Below are 23,823 nucleotides of genomic sequence, written 5' to 3' on the forward strand. Positions count from 1 at the left end.
ACAAGAAAAACAGCCCTCCTTCATTCATCCATTGAGAGCTAGCCCCAGTTCAGTGATCGAAAGACTAAGAACAGGAAAATCAACTATTTAAGGTCTTCATATCAAGTCACTTGAATAACTGTCCTCATCTCAGCAATTAATTCACCTAGCACTCACTTAATAGAGGGCCATTCAATGGCAATTTCTGATCAATATTGATCACTCACAAATGTGGCATGAGAAGACATCAAGACAGCAAGTAATGCAACGGAACTGCCTCCCCCACACCAAAGCGGGCTGAAACATGGGCATCATGAGCCTAAATGCAAGCTACATGATGGCCAAGGAGGTATTTGTTCTGACAGGATCCACCAAACTGCACCAGAAAAATGGATACATTAATCATCAGGAAGAAGAGCAAGCACAGAACACTGAACGAGTTTATTCTTTATTCCATTACATCTGTGACGCTCGTCAATTATTTTTTCCATTAATACATAAATACTGGGGCTGTATTAAGGTGAAAGCAGGCAGAGCTCCATTTTTAGCTTGAATATTCACTAAAAGCAAATTTCAACTTTTGTTGGTGAAGTAACCTAGCAGTTACGTGTAATATTGGTTTTGTTCCAGACTAAACACATTAAGAAATTAACTCCTGTAGCACTAACTCCATTTAGTCTTAATACAGAATTGTACAACTGTTCTACGCTAACGAGCTTCATGAGCCATTTGAACGTATTTAGTGAGCATTAAAACAAGTCGCTACCTTTGGAATGCTTAATGATAATGACATGAACGAACAGTCCCAGTTAATAAACTGGACGTGCTGATGTGGCAACTCCTGTTTTGTATAATGTGGGAAAAACCTGAAAGCCCGCAGATGTGAAGCAGGGCACAGACAAATATTTTCTAAAACAATCCAGTAAAGACGCCAATTTCAGGCAGTGACCTTCTAGAGGTTATTTTTCACAGGTGATAAATGTGTGTCCTGTCTGGACAAAGCAAACTAGCTGCCCAAACTCATCTCCCTCATTCCTAACAGCAGAAAACAGCAGGAAATGAATAGCTACCCAACAGTATGATTGCATGAATAAGATAATCAAAATATGGCTAGCCCATCTGTACCATCACAGATATCATCTTGACAATCAGCACATAAGCAATTACACTGCCTCATACAAATATTTTTCTTCATAAGCATTTTCCATTGGTAGTGGAAGATTAATTTATCTAGATGTGGACAGTGAATAGCCAACTCCTATCACTGGTTGATGAGTGTGCACACAAAGGACGCACTGGGTGGGAATTCACACATCCTTGGGAGAACAGCCACGTTCCTTCCTCAATAGAAATTAAGCAGTGAGGAAGCAAGCGTCAAGATTCAAATAAAAAGAGACACACTGTTGTGAGTTTTTCCATGTGGTGGTAAAATCCAGAGAAACCCTTGCCATTTCCTAAGATATCAACTGTTAGCACCCATCTGTGCAGTGTGCACTTCTCTGCTTACAGAGAGAAAGAGGATTTGAACAACAGAAGATAATTTGTTCTGTGATTGGTGTTCAGTCTCACTTTGTAACCAGCATTAATATGTCTGGATCTAAGTGCATTACTCATTTTAAAAGGTGATTCAGGCCTCATAAAACATTTTCAGCATACGTGAATAAGTACAAAGCTTCTCATGTTTTGTGTGTCTTATTTTACCCAATATCCAGGACATAAAATCTGAATGTGCTGCAATGCTCCATTTCAGTTAAAAAAAACCAACAGTCTGGACCAAGGTCACCAATGCATTATGCCAGACTGACTCCAATTAAAATTAATGGCATGTTACCAGAAAAAAATGGATTGTAACAAAGTTACCCATTTCCTCTTACTGAAAATGAGCATGCAGAGATGAGCAAGTTTTTAAACCGTAATTATATGGTCCAGTAATATGACTGGCCTGGTGTCTTGGCCACATGAACACTTCTACCTTGGTGATGTAACAGCATAGCAAAAACCAGCCCAGCCAAGGAATGCTCACTCCAAGGATTCAAAGCAGTACTTCGTATCAACAAGGACAGAGGAAGAACAACCAAGCAAACAACAACAAAAAAACCTGTAAGAAATCAAACACTGCTAAGGCTGCCTTGGACAATTCTATTACAGCAAAGAAAGAGGAGATAAAAAACTACTCTCAGTGGGAAAACAAAGGACAAACACAAGCTCAGCATTAAAAGCTTGATAAAAATCTCTGCCTTTTTCCTACCAGCTGTATGTCAGAAAAAAATGGGCACATCCCACATAATAACCCTCAGAACTGCCTAGAAAAAAATCAGGAGTGCAGCCTGAAGGTGAATTTGTTCTATTATCAAGGCTGCCAAATCATCCCTTATCATTACTGGCACACATATATAACCTGCCCCACAAACGTGAATAACTTCAGTCCTTCCAAACCTTTATAGCACAAGAACAAGCAATCCCTGTTTAAAAAGCTGGGGAAACTTAATGGAAGAAAGTTGGAAACTGCACTATGGAAGACAAAAGACAACAAAGCCATGCTTTAAAGGCCAGGCACACTGCAATACCGGGATCAAGCCAAGCAGAATCAGGATGCAGTTTTCATTTATACCACGTGCACAAAGATATCACACTTCCTTAGCAACGGAAGGGATCAAAATTCCCATTCAGGGAAATGACAGGGCTGTGGGGGATAGAAGTGCCAAGCAGAACACTCACCTACTCTCCCTACATGCATCACACAGTGGGTCCAGTAAAAGATACTATGAGGGCTGCTTCAAAAGTACTGCCTCCTATTTTATTGGGTTGTCCCACAGCCTCAGAGGTGGATGTTGGTGGTAGGGCAGTAGAGACTGAACCTTCCTGGCAATATTCTTTTTATCATAGAATAGCCTGGGTTGAAAAGGACCACAATGCTCATCCAGTTCCAACCCCCTGCTGTGTGCAGGTCACCAGCCACCAGACCAGGCTGCCCAGAGCCACATCCAGCCTGGCCTTGAATGCCTGCAGGGATGGGGCATCCACAGCCTCCTTGGGCAACCTGTGCCAGTGCCTCACCACCCTGTGAGTGAGAAACTTCCTCCTAATATCCAACCTAAACCTCCCCTGTCTCAGTTTAAAATCATTCTCCCTTGTCCTATCACTATCCATTTCTCATCTGTTCCCACCAGTGGAGTTTCCTTTGTAAATACCTTATTTTCAGAAGAATCAGAGGTTACTCCTCATTTCTACACCTTGTAAGAAGTAGCTTGTACAGGAGACCATCATAATAGAGACCTTAATACTTTAGGAGCACTACTGAAAAAGGTGACCCAAACTAACAGCTCTGCATTGGGCACAGTCACACCTGTCCAGCATTACCTTGGAGACCTTTCACAGGTTACTTCATCCAATACAGATTTATATAGACTAAGTCTAAGAACAAAGAAACCAATTACATGATCCACAGGACGTGCTGTTGAGCTGCCCAGCAACCTGCTGTGCTGTTTGCACATCAGCACACAAAATGTTCTCCAGTGAAAGCACTGAGATGGTGTGAGCACTAGAAGTCAGTGCGAGATCTCTGAGTGAAGGGTGTTCAAAATGATCTTTGTCATTCTCAAAATTCTCAAGCACATTCAGGCAGAACACTGAGAATCTGTAAGTACCAAACAGCTGCAAAGTTAAATGTTGCTGAAGAGCACAGAGGCCTAATAGTGCTGCACAAAACCAATCAAAACAACAGAACTGAATATTAACTTCTGCCTCCTTCAGTCTGGTAAATCCTAGGGGATGAAGCAAGCATGAAACAAAACATGAGAGCCCCTATGGGATCTAATACTTATGGTTTTATTTTTCCTTGATCATACCTGGAACAGTATCATTGTTTATTACACATAGATTGCTTCCCACACCCAACGAGATGCAACTACTCAGAAGTGAATTTAAAAGAGGTAATTACCCATTTTATTTTTTTTTTACTTAATAATTCAAGCACTGAAGTTACGTTTGCACTTTTTCAGAACAAAAACCTGCTGCTCTTAAAAAAGGGCACACCTTCGCTTTCTCACATAGGTGAAATTGGTTCTAATTCGTAATCATAATCACAGATCTCAACTCAACTGCAAGAGGTATGAGGGTACAAAGACTGAACAAGACTGCTCCTCTGCAGTCACAGGCAGCCAGAGGGGAAAAAAAAAGGTAAGAAAGCCTATCTGCTAAGGATGCACCACCCAGAAGGACTGAAGTATTTGAGATGAAACCAAACAAAAAGTTCCAAGTGACAGAAGCAGAATTACCAGCTTTTCTGTAAAAAAAAACACTGTTCTAAACCAAAATTTCCCAATTCCTCAAGAAGAAAACTTAACATTTTTGTATACAGTGAGTTAAATAAAAAACTGTTTCCACCATAAAAGCAAAGCATTGCATTTATTTTATGACATCTAAGACACCTCAAAGGTGAATTGATATTTTCCACCGGAAGCAGCCCAGACCAAACTCACAGGCTGTGTGCAATACATTCAAAATAAAGAAACAACAAAAAAACAACACATGCAAATGTTATCTAATCAAATTATGATTGTTCTTCCTTCCAGCAGTTTGTAGTAGCTCTGTTTCCTACCACTTGACTGGTCTCTGCCCCTGTGCTTGTTCCATCTTCACATAAGTGTCATACAGCTCTTTCAAATGCACTAACAGTTCCTCTAGGTTGTCTCCTGTCAATGCTGACAATGCAATGACTCTGTCATTTATCTGTTCTTTAAGGAGTGGTAGATTAATCCTGGACTCAGCAAGGTCAATTTTATTCCCAATGACAACACAAGGCCTTGTAGACAATCCTTTTTTGTATTGTTCAAGTTCATATTTTAAGTCTTGCAGCTGAATCCATGGCTGAGACACAGAGAGATCCACCACGTATAAAAGAAAGCAGCATCGTTCAATATGCCTTAAGAAGGCCATCCCGAGGCCCCTGTTCTGATGAGCACCTCTTATTAGGCCAGGAATGTCAGCAACTACAGTGAGAGAAATGTCACAGTGAATCCAACACACTTAACAACCACAACCAGTCTTTCCCAATCCACTGCAAGTGTTACATAATTACACCACAGCATATAAATACTAAGGATAACTAATGTTAAATCTGGCTGCTATTATCTTACACCCCTCAGATTTAAGTTATTCCAATGAAGACAGAATTCAGATGGCTAGTTTGATATTAAGGCAACGTATAAGTGAATGTGAAATGGGCTTTCAGCATTTTTGTTACATCAAGTTTGAAGTTCCGTAGAAATAATTCAACAGAATTGTTAACTTCTACAGCATTCAAAGATGAAGCTGCGTGACACAAACAGCTATCAGGACGTGCTCAGTGCACTGCAACTTCTACCTGCTACTTGTTCATAGTCTTCATAGCGGACGATGCCGACGTGGGGGTTCAGAGTTGTGAACGGGTAGGCAGCCACTGCCGGCTTCGCGTTGGACAGCGCTCTCAAGAGCGACGACTTCCCAGCGTTGGGAAAGCCCACCTGGAAGACAAGCACCCATTAAAGCCACAGCTCAAGGTTCATTCCAGTAATACTTAAAAAAAAAAGAAAAACTCTTACAGATGCAGAAACATTCTCCCAATAGGGACAGAACATCAATTTTGCCCCTTGGTCTCCCCCCTTTTATTTATAGGTGACATATCTCACAAAATAGATCAAACGTAGAAAGATCCCCATAATTTATTTTTCAGTGCAGTACTGAAGCGCTTATTTTAATCTGAAAAAACATTACGTCACTTTGTTCTGCTCTTCTCATTTCATCTGTGCTCTAATTTTATCTCCACACTGTACTGTTCATCTGCAAGTTCTGCAGACAATACCTGCTGTACACATCAGTGAGCATTACTCATTCATGAATTTTGGATACTGCTTTTCTATACAGTTAATTTTAGCGAAAGCAGGATGAAGCAGCAAGAGCCTGACAGCTCTGCAAATCACTTTGGACATCCTCCTACCAAATAACAGCAAGAAAGCATCAAATTGCATCTCAAAACAAGCAAGCCAAAAGGCCAATAAAAATGTTATCAGACATTATTTCTTCAGTCAGTCAAACGTCATCCTGCAACAGGGAAGGTGAAGAACCATAGCAACACTCACCAATCCTGCATGAGCCGTTGTCTTGAGTTCCAGATGGAGGACCCTCTCCTGACCTGGCTCTCCCGGAGTAAAAAATGTTGGAGCTCGTTTTTCGTTGGAAAGAAAAAAGCGATTACCTTTCCCTCCAGCTCCTCCATAAGCTGCAACATACTCTTCACCATGTTGAGTGAGGTCAGCCACAACTACTCCGTCCTCCTTTACCAATGTACCTACAGGCACCTTTAAACAAAGAGAGATTAACTTCAGTATAGCATCTCCAACAAAACCTTCTCTAGGCATATTATCCCATGAAATGAAAGCAAGTCAGGACTGTATTTTGGTCAGATGTACCTTCCAAATAAGCCTAATTTTGATGAATAATGAAAAGAATTTTGATCTGCCTGTGTGCCAACCAGTTCCTGCAGGGCAAAGCTTACTGTAGAAGTGTATGAGATATGTTCTCTTCATGAGTTCATCAACCTTGAAAATGAGCAATGTAAATAAAGCTAACATAGCAACCAGAACCTTAACTTACCTTAACATAAACGCATGCTCCATTAGCTCCGTAACAGTTTTTGCTTCCTCCTCTCTCTCCATGAATACCCTGATAGAAAGGGAGGACTGAAGAAAGTGATTTCGTTTGCTGGTCAGCTGTAAAGCAAAACATGTGCATTTTCAAGACACTGTTTTAGCAGAACATGCAAAGTAGAACTCTGTTTTGATTCTTCTTTCTGTTTCTGACTACACTGATACGTATCTGATTCACTGTCTCAACATAATGAATCAGGGAATATTAATATCAGTTTAAGTTGTGAAGTTTAACTGCCTTTACTTATCTGCTTAGGTTTGTTAATCATACATTTCATTAAGTGGTTCATTCCAAAATGTACACAACCACTACAAAATCGTCAGGAAAATGCTGTTAGCAGATTAGCAGATTTTGCAGCAGAGTGGTACCACAAGCAGCCTTACCTAGCTTAAGGGTAACATTTGTTGGGTTGTCTTTATGTAGCCAGGTAGAAGCCACTAAAACATTTACAAAATACCACAATTTTTAACACACTTCCTAGGAGACTCTTCTAAGGCTGTCAGTGTCACTTATACCCTTCTTACTGCAGCTCAGAACAAAATACAGAAGCAAAGACAGCTTAGAGAGAAACAACCTCTTCCTTGTGGAAAGAAAAAAACAAACCAAGCAACAGATGTAAGTTGGTAAGACAACAGGAAGCAAAGCAGATTTGTTGAGTTTTACCTTTTAAAATGACATGCCCTCCATCACCTCCATTTCCACCGTCAGGACCTCCAAATATTTTTCTAGGTTCGCTGTAAAAAGATTGACCTCCTCCTCCTCCTTGTCCCCCAACCACACGCACTCTCCGGTGATCCACAAAATAGCGGGTCTGCAAAGATGATGAGATTTGTTGCCTTTAAGTACAGTTTATCACAGACACCATTCAACAAGCTAACTGCCCTACAGAACTTAATAACGTGCAGATGTGCTTCTTTTGTCATTATGAGTTCCTCTAAACTGCTGTAATTCACAGAAAAATTAAATACAGACTACAAAGTGCATCTTTGAAGAAAAAAAGAATCTAATTATCAGTATTTTTAAGAGTTTCTTTAAAACACAGAAAGTATGCTGATACAACCTAATGAAGCAGATGTGCAAGCTAAAAAGAGCACAGAACAGAGAAAGTATCTTTCCAATATGATTATGTACTGCTGACACAGGTAGCATAAGAGAGCTACTGCACTGCCAACCAGAATCAGTCCGTCATCGTGCTCTTAGTCATGTGAATAAAATGGAAAGAAGACAAAGAGATAAGCTTCTAAAAATTGAACTAAAATCTATAGAGGACATAGTGTCTGTGTGGAGGGATGTTCGCACACTGACTCATTGCTTTCTCTACCTGGCGATGAAAGCAATACAAATTGCAACCTATTAACAATTAAGAAAATTAAGGAGAGTGATAAAAAGTAGAATAAGTGAAGTTACTTTTAATACCTGTCACAAGCAGTTGCTCAAGGGGTAAAGGTGAAGAGAATGCCAGATTTTGGCCCCATTTCTGACATGACTTTATCATCTGGCTTCTGGCTGTGCTGTGCTTTGGCTTTCCTGCCAGCAACAGCAAGCTGAAGGCAGCTATCTGTGGGAAGTGCCATAAACCCGCACTGTAAACGTGGGAGAAACGAGAGCTGCGCTCGTGCAGGTGGACGGAACTGTTCAGTCAGCGTGAATGCAGCGTGCAACTCGGCTGCACTAACGCATGAATTCTGTCAGTTACCACAGGGCTTTACACTAGGAATCATTTAAATTAAACTGCCCACGTAGTAGTGGGATAAGATAAGCGTTAGATCTGAAGGCAAGCGAGCGCACAAACGGAACTCGTGCACGAGAGCTCCGTTCGGAGCAGCGCTGCGACAAGATCTGTCACTACAGATCTGGCACCACCACACGGCGACACGGGGAACTCGTTTTAAACTGAACCGTATCGGTACTAGCAGAGAAGAAATTCCATCCTGACACGAAGAGAAGCTCCTGCGCGGCGTCTCCAACACGAAAGGCAGGCTGTAACGCGCCGTGACAGACAGCGACGGCCGTGCGGTGGGCAGGGCGAGGAGCGGAGCAGCGCGGTGCGCAACGCAAGCACTCACCAATTTCTTTTCCGAAATGACTCTTTTTTGCCTCAGCCGCCTGTTCTTTGAGCACGCCGCGCAACTCGTGGAGAAAGCCGGCTCTCGGCCGGGCGCGGATCTCCATACCGACAGCACCCGCAGCGCCAACGCGCAGCGGAACAGCATGGCACCGCCGCGCCGGCTCCGCCCCGCGGCACCCACAGCGCAGCCGCCCGCCCCGCCCCGCGCTGTGCGCATGCGTAGCGCAGCGCCGCCGGCCGTTGGGAAAGCGCGGGAAGAGCGGGGCGCGCGTCCCCTCAGCGCGCTGTGAGGGGGATCCCCTCAGTCTGCGCCGTAAGAAAAGCACCACCAACTTCGCTTTCAGATAACGTTTAACCTAAACAATTTCCAAGCATTCTGTATTACAAAACAGAAAATGGTTACAGTTAATGAAAGAAGTCAAAATGCTGGCATCACGTCGTTTCCACATCGATACATAAAAATGGACAACACATTAAATAAACATTTTTGTTATTAACAGTTAGAAATATTAACACCAAAATCATGTATAAATTAGGAAGTAAATGTACAAACTATTTCCAAAGTGCTCTTTCAAATACATTATATACACAACATTCAAGAAGTTCTTAATGTAAGACATTTCAGGGTGGTGGGATGTTGCTGCTTCGTTCCAAGTGTTGTTCGTATTCTCTCCAAAGGATTTCAGCACTTTCAAAAGCCATGGGGAAGGCTGGCCGAGAGCAATGTTGCACTCTGCCTACCTGTGATATTAACACAGTGTAAAGAAAACAAACCTACTTCCTTTCCTTTCCTTGGTATTTGAGAGTACTTACTTGTATGAAAACACCAGCAGGAAAGATGAATGAAATGAGGACGGGCTGAAAACGCCTTGTTTTATCAGTAATGAAAGCAGTAATGTTGGAAGGGCAGTGCTTGGACAACATCCCATAGCAAACTGTCCACTTACAGACTTTTCTCTACAGGAATAGACGTACTGAAGGGAGAGATCTTCTGTATTACTGTGGTCTTGGTTTTCCAAAACACAAAGTGCTAGAACTCAAAATCCTGCAAGTATACCAGTTTCAACAAACAGAAATCCTACAGCAAAAGGTAAATTTACAGCATAAACGTCCAGTTAATCTCCTATTAAAAACTGCTCATTGCTTATAACCACCCTACTCTCACCACAGAGAAATTTGAACGTGTAATTTCATTTGTCTACAGAAGCACTTCATAAGGGCTTCATTCAACACTCTACAGGGACATGGAAGTAACTCCAGATGGTCATACTGGCTTTTACACACCTCTAGTTCGTATTTCTAGATTCTCCCTCTATCGGTATTCTGTACTCAGAATATTGTTCCACAATCAAAGCTGAATTTGGTTGCTTTTCTGCCACCAAAAAAATAAAATAAATTAAAATTCTGAACTATTTCTGTTAAGCTAAAGAGAAAAAATGCTGTCAAGAAGCATAAATACAGTCAACAACAACAATAATTAAAAAAAAAAAAGACAATATTTATGCTTATAATTCTTGCTGGAAAATTTCAGTAAGGGCTATGGGAGAATCAGAAATAAAGAAGGATGCCAGCCACCTGCCTGTGAAATTTGGCATGAAAATGTATGTGCAAGTTATAACATTTGGAGTAGCATATTCAAGACTGAAAGGTTGCCAGATGTTTTCTCAGCACCACATGTAGCAATACTGACATCCAGGAGGATGACACTGCAGATCTCTGAACTTCCTTCTGTTTTTCTTTCCATGACAGAAATACCTTCGTTTACGTGGATATATAAAAGGTGCCACTAGTGATTAACATTTCCTTGAATATAGGTTTTGATCATCTTTCTGTTCCTTTTACAACAGAAATAACAGACCTACGCAGATCATTGAATGATAAGACCAGGGTAGTTTGCCCAGCAGGCACTGCAGAGATTGCAGTTAATTTTATTTTTATAGCATGGAGCTGTCTTCACATAAGGAATGAAACCTTTCCCTTATGCTTAAGAAGTGAAGAGCCATGGATTTCAGAGGCTGGCAGGTAACCTGCAATACATTTAGTTTAAAAAAAGTTGATAACTTACCATAGGACACTTTCCTGGACTGAGATACGACTGAATGGCTTCGTATTTAGTTAGAGTGCAGAATAACCTGGCATTTTGTCAGAACGGGGCACAACTGTGATCAAATGATCCTAAAGCTATTTAGAAACATCAATAATGGGGGGAAAATTAAAAACTTCTGCGTTGTATCAACATACAGTACTATACACAGCACCAAATATCAAACCATTAAAGCATTGTCTTGTTACCAGTAGTGCACTGCTTCATATCCAGCATGAAATGAACACTGTTCACATACAGACGCTGCTTTGTGCTAAGGGGTAACCAACATATTACAATGAATCAAAACTGCCGGCACATCCAGTTCAAAAGATGGAAATACTATTGAAATGAATCTGACACAGGATAATATTCTTTTATTGCTGGTAATTTCCATATTGTCCCTGGGGGGGGAAAAAAAAAAAAGAGAGAAATATAAATGTTGGAGAATAATATATCAGGGATTCATAAACAGAGTTAATTTTCTGCTGGTTTATAAATTCTGCAAGATCCACTCAATATGTCTGCACCAAAATACCAGATAGATTTATGTGCAGAGCTAGCAGCTAAATCTGCTTTTTTATAGCAGAAATTAAGACAATTTACCTGCTCGTAGCCATAAGGCCTCTGCTGCTGAGCGGATGGTCCTGTCTGAGAAGCTCTGTAACTCCCATATTGCTGCCCCTGTCCCTGTTGGTAGCTGGAATACTGTGAAGATGCTCCTTGTGCAGGACCTGAGGAGACAGAGACAGTTATTAATGGGAGTCCATTTGCTACAGGGAGTTCTTATGGTTAGCAAAATGTAAAGCGTGAGGGTAATAAAGGTTAGCGAGTACATACTGCAAGGCAGTCCCTTGCCTTGAAACTAGTATTTAGAATAGCCTTGTTTTCTCCAGCCCCTGTTTTTTGTACTGATTAACCTGAAATGGTTTCTTTCTTCCAGAGACCACAGGTGCCTGCAACTGACCAGTGAACAGTTCAAACCTGGTTTGATGACAGTGAGGAGCCTTGCTCCGGCAACCAGAAAGGTTCCACAGCCCTGTGACAGCGTTAGCTGTATCTCCAAATCACTTCCACTTTTTTTCTTTTCACCTTTTTTCCTCACCAAGGATTAAAACCTTTGCACGATGTTGCAAAGCGGTTCTCTGGATTGTTGATGTCAGTTTGGATTGTCTGAATTGTTTTTATGTCAGCTGCAAAACTATTGGATGTGTAGGAGGCATGAGAATCCATGCAGTGACCTTCTACCAACACCTCCCTGTCAACATGAGGCACGAGTACTTTATAACTTTCTCAAGTTATCAAGAAAGAAAGCAATGGGATGCTAACATAGCAGTTTGGAGTTGCTATATTAATGGATGTTACTGCCCAATCTCTTTTCATGCTATGCTGTTTGGCTAGTTATAGTATGTGCATGGCCAAGGTTAATCAATAAAATAGTTTAGCATAGTTTAGGTGAGAAATGGAGGCATCAAGATTAAGTACTGCAAATACTTGACCAGTGGCAGCTTTACCATATCCTTGCTGTTGTCCTGGGTAACTTTGTTGATTCGGGTATTGCTGCTGGGAATATGTTTGCTGTTGTGCAGCTCCCTGTTGGTATCCTGCCTGCTGCTGGCTGTACTGGGAGTTTCCTAAAGTGGAACAAAATGACACAGTGTGGTTATGCTTGTAGCAGACCTTCCTCTGTTCCATCTCTAGTAAGGAGCCTTGGGCTGGAGCTCACAGACAGGCACTCTTTCAGAAACAGACGCTTGCATTTTGCCAGTCATGATGAATTTATTTCTCTAGTGACTTTTAGTTCTTTTGAATGGGAGGGAGTTGTTTATTTATACACATCATTAAACCAGTGAATAAGCAACCTGCTCCCCAAAGGGTTTTTTTCTGCTAAAGTGTTTCAGAAGAAAAAGGCAGAACCATAAAGATAAGGGTGCCAGGGTACACAGCTGGTTTCTCAAAAAGCCCTCCCAGTGTATTTTGATCCAGATAACGATGTTTATTCATACATCCCAGAAAGACAACACATCTAGTTGTTACTGATTTTTAAAAACAACTACAATGCAGTATCCTAACAGTGAAATTCTATCTGGCTCAGCTACACCTGAGGAGAATTTTTTTTTAATGAACAAGAGACTATGCACAAGCTAGCAACGATCCCACAAGGCTGCACAGCGTCTACCTCACACACAGGTACTGACATGCTGCGTACACAGTCTGATAACGGTGTTGGTATAACCGTGCTGTAATACCTACATTTTGTCTTCTGGACACTTAAATAATAGCTAAGTAGCAGTTCAGTAACGTGTGCAGTGCAAGTCATGTTTTACATTTCCATAAGCATGCTGTCTCCTTAGTATTTTAGGGGGCTTTAGAGGGTTACAAAGATTCCTGATATTTTCCTACCTCCTTCATAATAGTGTTGTGTAGAGTCATCAAATGACCTGTCATAGCTCTGCTCAGTGTAGGATGACTGCTGATAGGCATAGTCACCATGTCCTGTAAGAAATTGCAAAGATTTATCAGATACATTCTTAATATAACTATATATATATGCTGGTGAATACATGCATTACGAAGTTGCTTAGGCATAAATATGGGGCTAAGAGAAAATAACCCAACCTAAGACAGGAGGTTGAGTATGCAGCAAGGAAGTTACACCTACAGATAAATTGCTAGCATATACTCATCCAAACTCGGCTTTATGCCCTTTATGAAGCAGTCTGATAGCAGTGTGCACTAATATGTATGTGTCTGTTTGCTGCTTCCAGGCAGAGGGATTAGAATGTTCTAACACTCGAAGTGGAAACAAATCCCAATGTGTTTGCCATGTCTGTGGATGTGGCAGTCATGCTGGCCTACACTATATCAGCACTACAGCGACAACAGCACAGAGGAATTACCATCTGGATAATATTGCTGATTCATAGGTTCTGATGAGCCTTGTCCATGACTGTACTGCTCACTGTAGTATTCCTCCTGACCCATGTACTGCTGTGAGGAACCTGCAAGCAAAGATGAGAGAGCACACTGAGCCCATGGACGACTGAGTGATGTTTGTTCTTATCTTCTTTCTTTCTTTTTCTTTTTTTAAGAGAACAGCAATGACATTTTGATAAGTAAACAGGCTATGTATGTTGAGAGCAGTTTCAAAGATGTTTTGCTCACTGGAAAAAGGAAACAACTTTGTATTTTTAGAAAACAAAGCTAGTTGAAATTGAAATTATGCAACCGTCAGTAATAGAAGTCCTAAAACCACTCTCTTGTATGGCAATACCAAAAGTAATGGCAACGTTTCATCTACTAATCTGAGATATTAGGAAGCACAGGAATGTATTCCATGCTCATGAACATAGAGAGTTAAATATATTTCAATTAGTGTATTAATTTGTTCCTTAGCAAAATTCAGTTTATATTAGAATCAGTCTAGCAGCTTTGTTACCTCTTAGAACTTTTTCCAGAGAGGTGTTAGAGCATGGTGGTATTCTTCTGGTGTTTTCCTTGCTTTGGCCTAATTTTTCCTATTAATTGCTGGCACATTCTATCTTGTTTGCAGAAATGAGTTCCTTGTTAATTGTGCCATTTTACGGCTGATCCAATACCATTCAAAAGAAATGAAAAGGTTTCCAGTTACTTCAGTGAGCTGTATATCAAATTGTTCATCTTTTCTTTTCACGGTTTCTTTTAGACAGAATTATTTCTAAACACCTGAAATAGTTAAATAAACTTGAAAAGAGATTAAAGTTCTTCTGATTGTCACGGTACTTCCAGCATTTCAGATTTCCCTTCTTTTCAGATGGGATTCCTAATGCATAAAAGTGACTTGGAAATCTTGTTCTGCCTACCCCGCAGGTGATCTCATGGAGCTGCTGCTGCCACCAGCAGTGAGCTAGGCATACATCTCACCTTGCTGGGAAGCTCTGTAGGGGCCCATCGGTCGCTGACCCATCATGCTGTTGCCCTGGTTGCTCTGGCTCATCATGGCAATGGAAGACTGCCCCTGGTAATGCTGGCTCCCTCCTTGTGCCGAGTTGTAATGTGACGTTGCTGCTTGCTGGTGCATCATGGAGACTACAATGTACATGGAAAATCTGTTTTGTAAAGGGATGTGATGGTTCTCTCCCTAGTCTCTTTGGAAGCAAGTTAAAACGTTCAACTACATTACATCCTGATCATTCTAGGAATTTTCCACAGGGGGAGATGTTTTCCTACTCTGTGCATTGAGCTCTTTTCAGTGAATCCAACAAGGATGCTGTTACCTGTCAGTTCTTGCCATTTGTTTCAGTCACAGATTTGACAGCACATCTAACTTTGAGTACTGCTAGTTGATTTGAAAAGAATGCATCGTTACTGGAGTAGGATTAAAGAAATAAGAACTGATATTTGTTCCCAGTTCTTTCCGACTCATTCACTGCCGTATTTGTTCTCTAATCAATTATTTTTTTCTAACCCATCTCATTATATATCCAATGATTACACATATTAATAAACTGACACTGTAGGATTGATTTGCCCCCTATATTTCTGAGAGAACTAACATTGGACAACCCATTCAATACTCAGCAGTGATCATTTTTACTGGTCAAGAGACAAATTCGGAGCTGTCTGCTAGTCTCTATGCCCTCCAAGCAGTGTTAAGTATCACTATAAAATCATAACAACGTGGCAGTAATGTATAAATGATAAACAAGCAATACTGTGCTGGCAGGCTCCTTCAGATAGGATAAAGGTGCCTTTCCAATCCCTCCCACAGCTGTGAGATTTGCTGCCAGGCCCTAGCAGGGAGTGCTGCCACTCTTTGAACTGTTTTCCACCACTTGTTGTTAACTGTGGCAGGTCAACGTCAGTTAAAACAGGTCTGAAACTGTTCTGTCTCATTCAAAGACATCCTAAAGCTTTTCTTCTTGCATGTTTGTCCCTGTGTACGTAGAATATTTACAGAACACATTCACGTTGGTAAACCTCTGAGGTCAGTGAAATGTCGAGCTGGCCCAGAAGGAGGAAGAGGGAGTTTACCTGGATTAGACTGCATGTTGATGTTTGTTCGAGAGACATAATTGCCTATCGAGCCCTGGCCTTGCATTGGCACATTCTGAGATGCAGGCACTGTATGGCTATAACCAGGCCCAGTTCCGTGACTGCTGACACTCATACTCAGAGAGGTTGTGGGCATTGTGTTCTGGCCTGACTGCTGCATAGGCACGTGGTTTGGACCTAGAAGAATTAAAGAGAGCAACAAGAAAATCTGTGCTATTATCAGCAACGTACAGAGAGCATTAAAGCCCTCACAGCCTTTCTGAAATACGGTAAGGCAAAACAAAACAGAACAATCCTCGTTATTAAAATCCTCTGTTACTGACAGACAGAACTGCTTCCTACAAAGTTACAGCAGTGTTCCTCTTCCTGCCTGCCAAATCTAGCTGTACAGAATTGCAGGGGAAAATCAGCAGCTGTGGCCTATAACCAGTTCCTCACGGGCTTCCACAGATCTTGCAGGCAGTGAAATTCACAAATGCCAGCAGTGTCAGATACATTAGAAAATACACAGACTCTGGAAACATCCCGGCCTTCTGAAATTCTTTCCTTCCTCCTGCCTGCTGTTAACCCCATTCACACAGATGGTGACAATAGGAAGGCACAATGGTGGCTGATAAACTCTGCACACTGCTGCATTCATTCATTCATTCATTTCCCCTCCGACCAACTGCACTTTGTGACTCAGGCTTAAGAAGCACCAGGGGGCCTCCCCTCAGAGGACCAAGAGGACAAGCTTGTCTTTCCCTTTCTGGAAGTTTGATTGAAACAACCTCAGACTTTCTGAAGACATATTGAGCAAGTGGCCATCGTAACACTGCTTACAGTACCTGTCCAGTATCACTGTCCACAACTACTGGGCTGCTCCAACTGTACCCTAGCAGTGTGAGATGTGAATGGCATTCTGCTTACCTGGCAGTGTGCTGCTTTGTTTTGTTTTGTTTTAATTCTGTTGTTGTCGGATAACAAAAATTAGGGAAAATCTGGTCCTGATTTTTGTTATTAGTTGTTGCAAATAGTTTCATGAGTGAGTTTTGGAAAGTTGTTTTCACTGTGCATTGATACTGTAGAAATTATGATAGCATGTATTGTTACCTATCTAAATGCAGCTGTGTATTGCTGTCTATCAAATTAATTTAGATAGAATGGAAGACAAGCAGGATCCCTAGAAGAGACAAAATTATATTGCAATGTTTAGATAATGATATTTCAATCTGGTTATTAAGCGTATCTACAGCCTCTGAAAAAATGTTTAATTCTCTTACTGCAAACCTCATTAACGACTCCTAATGATATTTCTAGTCATCAAAAACACAAGATTTGCTGTTGATCATTATATTTTCCTCTCACGGAGAGAAGCAAGCAGCATTTCTAATAGCAAACAAACAGAGCTATTTCTGCTGAAATCTGCAGAACCAGAGACACACAAACTGCTACAGAGGTCCAGCTCTGTGCTTTGTGAGAGTTCTGTGTATCTTCTAAAGCTGATACTCGTTTTTGTGCAACACAAAACATGTGGTGTTTGAATGGCATCTGCAGGCCCTGAATGAGAGAGACTGGGCTCAGTAAGGCTCACAGTAAATCTTACCCTGTTAGCATGGGAAAACATGAGACTCTGGGCTTTCTTTAAAATCCCCCCCCCCAAAAAAAGTTTGGCTAATTCATGGTTGTAAAGGAAAATACGACAGCATGACCCAATGTGTTTAAATAAAAATACTAGAACAATAAGGCAAATACAAAGCACTGAATCTCTTTCATACTTTTGTGAATCTCAGGGAGCTGAGTTTTGTTTGAAAGGCCTCATTCATGATTTCTGAACAGCGAGGATTCCCAGTTGGACCCCATTCTGTCAGGAGGCAGCCGAGCTTCCCTTGGCTGATGTCTGAATCTACAAGTTCTGCCTGCAGGGCCACGGCATGAAGAATCACCAACTTGTGGCTGTTGGATTATTTGAAATTTCAGTGGGTTGGTTTTTAACCTGTCCCTACAGGCGGAATTACCATCAGTTACCATTAGTTATTGACCCAGCAGCCACTGCTGGAAATCGTCGTATATTTAGGTACTACCTAGTGACTGTCCTGCAGAGATGATTCCTGTAAAGACCAGTGTGAGGACAATGAAGGATAAAATGTACTAGTTTGAGGTCTCCTTCCCTGTCCTTCCCTCTTTAACAATGCTGTACCTGTTCAGTACAGATTTTCATCTCCTTCAGATGAAAAATTTTCACAAGAACTGGAGCCCATACATTCATCACTGCTTGTGCATCCTTATGCCTAACTTGCAAAAAAACACTGTCCAATAATCACTGGCTGATGTTAAATAATTTCTCAGTCTCAAAGCCTATCTGTACATGAGGGTTGGGTGCTGGATAGCTTAAGGTGCCAACTCGATTCTGGCTGGCACAGAGACAGCAGCAGGAAGGGCTGGCACCCCGGTGGGTGCCCCAGGTCTGGGGTGGGAGGCTTCCATTCTCGCAGAGCAGCAGCACATGCCATCACTGCTGCTGTTACCTAGGCTACTCACTGCACACCAGGAGAGGCAGCCTAGTGCATTCTCACACCTTCCTTTTAAGAGCAGCTCTGTCTTGAGACCAGCCCCCAGTGGAGCGATACTTTAACAGCCTGGCACCACGCAGGTGCAGAGCACTGGACAAAGAGTAAGCTGCCCCCAGAGCCCCAGCTCGGGCTGTCAGCACTGGGTTGGGGGCACATGTGGTGAGCGTGCATCAGCACTGCCTGCCCACCTCTGTTCTGCAAGTGATGGCACCCAGCAGGACTGCCTCTTACTGAGCATTACATTGCTGTAAAGAACTGGGGAGCAAAGGAAAATACAAAAAAACAGCAGCAGTAACAGGGAAAATGCAGATTGTGAGTAAAAAAAGCAAACAATGTTCAGACTGATTCAGTGTAACACTTACACTAGTTAATAAACCTTTCAGAAAGGTGGCACGGATAAATTTCTCTCTACAGCTGGAAGTGTACAAAAGTGGGTACCTCCTCCATTTGATCAAGAGGCCCTACCAGCCTGACCACTAATAGATTTCCAAAAACTCAGAAGTAATTTCACTGCCTGCATCTGCTCCTGAGTTCCCCTGCCAAGGTCTGTGATTTTACAGTCAGATCCTTCTATTTATAGACATTGTTTTTCTCTCTCTCTCACTTTGGGAAAGACCCACATAAACAAGAGCTGACTAAATAACCGTGAGGAACAAAATGAATACATGGATTATTAATGCTATAGAGTATTAATACAAAGTAAACAACAGCAGCAAAAATCTCAGTTAGCTTCTTTTTAGTTGCAAGACCCAAAGAAACAAATAGATAAATGTGTATATTTGTCTTATCCGTATAAAATGTCTGTGCAGACTCTTTGGCTGCATGCTACAATCCCTGAAAGCTTCTGTGGAGGACAAAGGCTGATGTAACACCATTTTGTTCCCCCAAAGAAATCTATCTAGAGGAGCTTTGCAATCTAAAGGCTTGGCTGTGCAGTTAGTCATGCAAGCGATCCCATTTCACCCTGGCCAGCCCCACCATCTTCAAGAGAAAAATACTGCAATATATCATTTTTCTAACTAGAGACTTGGAGGCATCTTGGTGATTCTCATTAGACATTTTAAAAACTGTTTTCAATTTCTCCCATAGAATTACTAAGCAGACTGGAGGCCTCGCAGAACCCAACATCATTACAGACTGTAGCCATTTTGTGATGATTTCAACAGTCCCAGAAATCCCCATCTGCCTGAAAGGTGAGTGAGGAGAGGTCTTTTACAGCTCTGTAAGTATTTTCTGCATTAATGATTTTGTTGCCAAGCAACAGCAAAGCAGCACAAAGGGGGACCAAGGCTCACCATTGCTAATCTGACTCTGCATGAGGGAGGAAGGAGGAAGGCCCGTCCCGATTGCATCACTGAGATTGCTCTGTGAATGAAGAGACTGGTTGGATGCACTCTGAGTCATTCCTCCTGGGCCCAAGTTTATGTTTTGCGTTGGTGGCTGCAAACAACAAGGAGGAGAAGCAAATTTTTGGTTAGGTTTTATTAGGTTTTATTTAGAAAAATAATCACCCTCAAATCAGACCAAGCATGACTAAAAACTGCCTCAAGTAAGTAAGTGCTTCCCTTACTTTCTGAGCAAACCTTTTTCATTTGACTAGGATGTGTGAATGACATTCAGCACGACACGGGGGAGCCAGCAGGCAGCACAGCAAAGGTCTCCAAGCTGAGCTTCGAACAGAGGCTGCCTTCTGTGCCCATTCCTTTGTACTCAGATCAATTTCATTTGGACTGGACTGAAAGTAACTGCTGTGGGGAAATGCCTTCACAAACACTACACAGCAGAGTGTTGACAAACTGACCTTTGCCAAGCATAAAGCTATTGTGTGCTTTGTGTTATGCTGGATACTTCTCAAATCAATCAGTTCAGCAATAACCCCATTTTTAAAAGCAAACCAATGCCCAAATACTGAGATAAAATAGTGGCTTTTTTTTCTTTTTCCCGAGTAAAGAATACAGTAAGAATAAGCCAAGAATAATGAATCTGGAACAAATGGGTCCTGTTCACATATGTAACACTGCATCATTCCCAGTATTTAGAAATTAGGCCACTGCGACAGATATTAACACAAATATCCAAAAGAATGTATCTTAAGTGCAGTAAAAGTAGCTTTGCACTTGGTTGGTGGTCTGCACAACCACTTAGGGATAAAAAAGGCTTACTGACATCTATCAGTATCTGTATCAAAGCACATTTCCCTCTGGCATAGGAAATAAATGTGGTGGGAGCACTGGTACTTACAGCAGGAAGCAAGGACTGCATATTCTGGTTAGAATCTGCTATTGTTGCCAAGTAAACAAGGTTTCTGTGCAAGATTTGTTGGTATCTACAGAATAAGGAGCAAAGCTTATTTGGAAAGGGTTAACAACACAGAAAATCCCAGTTTATTAAATGACATCAGCCCACTTTACATCTGTCAAAGCAAACAGTTATCATGCTGACCCACATCTGCACTGCTGTGCTTTTTCACAGTGTGTTCAACACCCATTTTATCAGTGGGTAAACGCGGGGGAAGCAGGAGGCAAAGCACACGCTTCTCTGCAAGCACTTGGAGGGCGCTGTGCAGCTGGGAGCTCAGGCTTTCTTTGAGAACTGACACTGGGTCAGCAGCTTTACCACAGATTCTTCCTCTGTCTAAGCAGGGTCCTATCCGTAGTGAAATTCCAAAACCCAAAACCTGTTTGCCCTGCCAACAAGCTGAGAAGAACAAGATTTTTTCAAGAGTGCTTTAACTGGAGTGTTTACTCAAGTCAGCACCACCTGAACCATTTCTGCTTCTTCACAGCCCTCCATGAACTGGAAAAGTTCATAAGGAAGAACAGGAGGGCATCCAAAAGCAAACTATAGATGTACCACTGTGCAAAGAGTCAAACCTGGAGAGTTTGAGAAGAACGCAAGAGACAATATTTTTAGCATGATTTTTTCTTCTGATAAGGGAAAACATGTGGGAAGTAGTAAATCTGGCAAATATGGAGCCAAGGTTGTGAAAGGAATACAAAAAGCGTGGAACTTGGTCATCTCCTCCCAAAGGCACACAAGTCCCATAGTGTTGCCTTCTTTGCAGAAATGTGAGGTGACCCTTATTGCTCAAAATCCTCAACAGCTTAATTTGCAGGCAGGAGGTGAATACGTTTGCATGGTTCTCCAGAATTAATAAATAATCTGTTAAAAATGTTCTAAATATTAAATTCTCAAATACTTTGGGGAAAAAAATAACACCCTCCATCCCAAGAACAATAAATAGTTTGTAATACAAGCAAATCTAACAGATCAGTCCAAGCATTTTCTCCCTGCTCAGTGGACAGCACTGCTCATGGTACAGCCCTAGAGAAAAAGTACTCCAAAAGCACAGCCCGAAACTCATCATACTCACTGAGTACATTCTGCAGTTTTCCCCTTGCTCTGATAATCCATAATACACTGTATTAGGTGGTGGTTTTCATCTAACATCTGCATAAAAGAAACACGATCAGAACATGTGAGAATCGTATGAAAGACCCGAGCTTCTGCGACACTCCGCGTTTGCTCTCCGTAGCCACAGATGGCGTTGTGGGCGCCTTGCTTTGGGATGCGAGCAGGTGCTACATGTGACGGCACGGTCCTTGACCCGCTGAGATGCCGAGGGCCCCGAGTTCTGATCACCACCCACAAGAAGATGCAGCTCACTGTCCTAAAATTGCTGTTTCTGAACATTTTAAAGCAGCGCCATCACTGCTGTGTGGCCAAAAGCTCTGACTTCCAGCGCACCAGTTATCTTCTGGTGGTCTGCAGTACTGGAACGACTAAAGCTTTGAAAGACCATTGAGTTAATAAATAAAAACAAGCTGCTTTTATGTTACAAATACAAATAACAACACTTTTGTTTTTCAGTGCCATTAGAATATCAAAAAATCTTGCTGTAGTGGGAATTTGTGAGGAGCCCAGCACGTGCCCCCTCTGACTGCTCCGTTTCTTACACTGAACTGGAACGTCCATTCAGTCACTGTGCCTTGCAAGTCCCCTGCTCAGCACCGTGCTTTGCAAACAGCAAATCACTGCCAGCAGCCCACCAACACTGACAAACAGTCCTGAAGTCACACGGCAGTTAGAGAGAAAAAAAAAAGCCACTGGGATATTTCACTGCTTAAAATTAATTGCTCACAACACTGTGTGCTGCGAGAGCACGGGCTTCGTTTCCAAATAGCGCCCTGAGGTTCCAGTCACACTCCTCAGGCTCATAGCAGGTCGTTCTGCCCAATCTCTTTTCTGTAACGTTCTGCCCATTTTTCCCTAGAAGTCACAAATTGGCACCAGAAAATGGTTTGGCTGCAAAACCTACTGACGATCCGTTCGTTGCTGGGTTAGCAACAACGCTGCCTCACTGCCCATCGTCCACGGACCGACCACGAACAACACCTACACCTCCCTGCCGCCGCACTGCACGAGCTGCAGGAACAAAATGCCTTCGTGGTGGGGAACGCAGGCACAGCAGCACAAGTACAAATGACAAATAGCGGTCAAAGTGAAACAGGCGTCTTTATTGAGTCTCCAGCCTCTTCCTTATACAGTTATCTTTTGTGGGAGGGACGGAGGGTCGGCAGGTGCACGCACTGCACTCCCTGCTGCCAGCCCTCCGGGATGGGAAACAATAACTTCCCAACTGGGAGCCCTTCTGTACCGTGTGTGGAGCTCAATTGCAGAGAACATCTTCAAAACCTTTGTCATTACACACCAATAAACACATCACAAATAACAGGAACAGCAGACGAAAACCACCACTGATCGCTGCTCCCTCTGGCTTCTAAGATTCCGCATCCAAACGCGAAACCCTCGCCAATGCAGCATTTTATTTCATTTTTTTGCTGATATACCGTCAGAAATTAAACATATATTTGCAAACGCTATTGCATTTTTCCACTGCATTATTGTCAGTCTTTTTCCCTCCAGCAGCAGCCAACGTGCCAGCGGATTTCATTCCGTACCCCTTCTCTGGCTCTCTCTGCAGCGATCTGCACACCTTTGCTTTGTTCCACCTCCTCCTCCTCCTCCTTCCCCCACCTCTCTCCAGCTGTCCATCTCTGCAGCCCTGGCCATGCACGAGTTTCCCTGCTCGCCCGCAATCTGCCTCCTTCCACGGCTGCGGGAGCACGGACGGAATCACGTCCACCCCATCGGTACAAAGCATGCTGTTTTTACCTTCTGGATAGTTTGCTGGGTCACCTCCCCTTTGCCTCTCGGGCGAGCAGAAGCAAAGGCAACCGACATGGTGGGCTTTTTTTATGTGTCTATAATATATGGGTCCCAGGCTCTAATAATATTGTTATTATCTGCCTGCTATTGCCGTGCGAGGATTCTCCGCAGTGCGCGGGCAGGGGAGGCGCCGCACATGGTACGCTCTGAGCCCGGCGCCCAGCGGCGGCCAGCGCGCCCCGGAGCGGCAC

At 42.4% G+C, this 23,823-nt stretch overlaps 2 protein-coding genes across 2 annotated transcripts; both read right to left on the minus strand.

The window, feature by feature from the left end:
- Positions 1-3,786: 3,786 nt before the first annotated feature.
- MTG2 (mitochondrial ribosome associated GTPase 2) lies at positions 3,787-8,901 on the minus strand. The gene is made up of 6 exons (XM_048963296.1): positions 8,733-8,901; positions 7,330-7,477; positions 6,613-6,728; positions 6,099-6,317; positions 5,345-5,483; positions 3,787-4,970 (listed from the first exon to the last, which is right to left on the minus strand). Exons 1-6 carry the CDS (start codon positions 8,877-8,879, stop codon positions 4,576-4,578), a joined length of 1,164 nt encoding a protein of 387 aa, XP_048819253.1. The 5' UTR covers positions 8,880-8,901; the 3' UTR covers positions 3,787-4,575.
- A 154-nt stretch (positions 8,902-9,055) lies between these two features.
- SS18L1 (SS18L1 subunit of BAF chromatin remodeling complex) lies at positions 9,056-23,756 on the minus strand. The gene is made up of 11 exons (XM_048963375.1): positions 23,579-23,756; positions 21,777-21,853; positions 20,645-20,729; positions 19,699-19,843; positions 15,831-16,028; positions 14,721-14,885; positions 13,718-13,819; positions 13,221-13,313; positions 12,332-12,451; positions 11,424-11,551; positions 9,056-11,221 (listed from the first exon to the last, which is right to left on the minus strand). Exons 1-11 carry the CDS (start codon positions 23,645-23,647, stop codon positions 11,195-11,197), a joined length of 1,209 nt encoding a protein of 402 aa, XP_048819332.1. The 5' UTR covers positions 23,648-23,756; the 3' UTR covers positions 9,056-11,194.
- Between the last annotated feature and the right edge of the window lie 67 nt (positions 23,757-23,823).

The sequence above is a fragment of the Lagopus muta genome, chromosome 16, assembly GCF_023343835.1.
Source record: "Lagopus muta isolate bLagMut1 chromosome 16, bLagMut1 primary, whole genome shotgun sequence".
NCBI lineage: Eukaryota > Metazoa > Chordata > Aves > Galliformes > Phasianidae > Lagopus > Lagopus muta.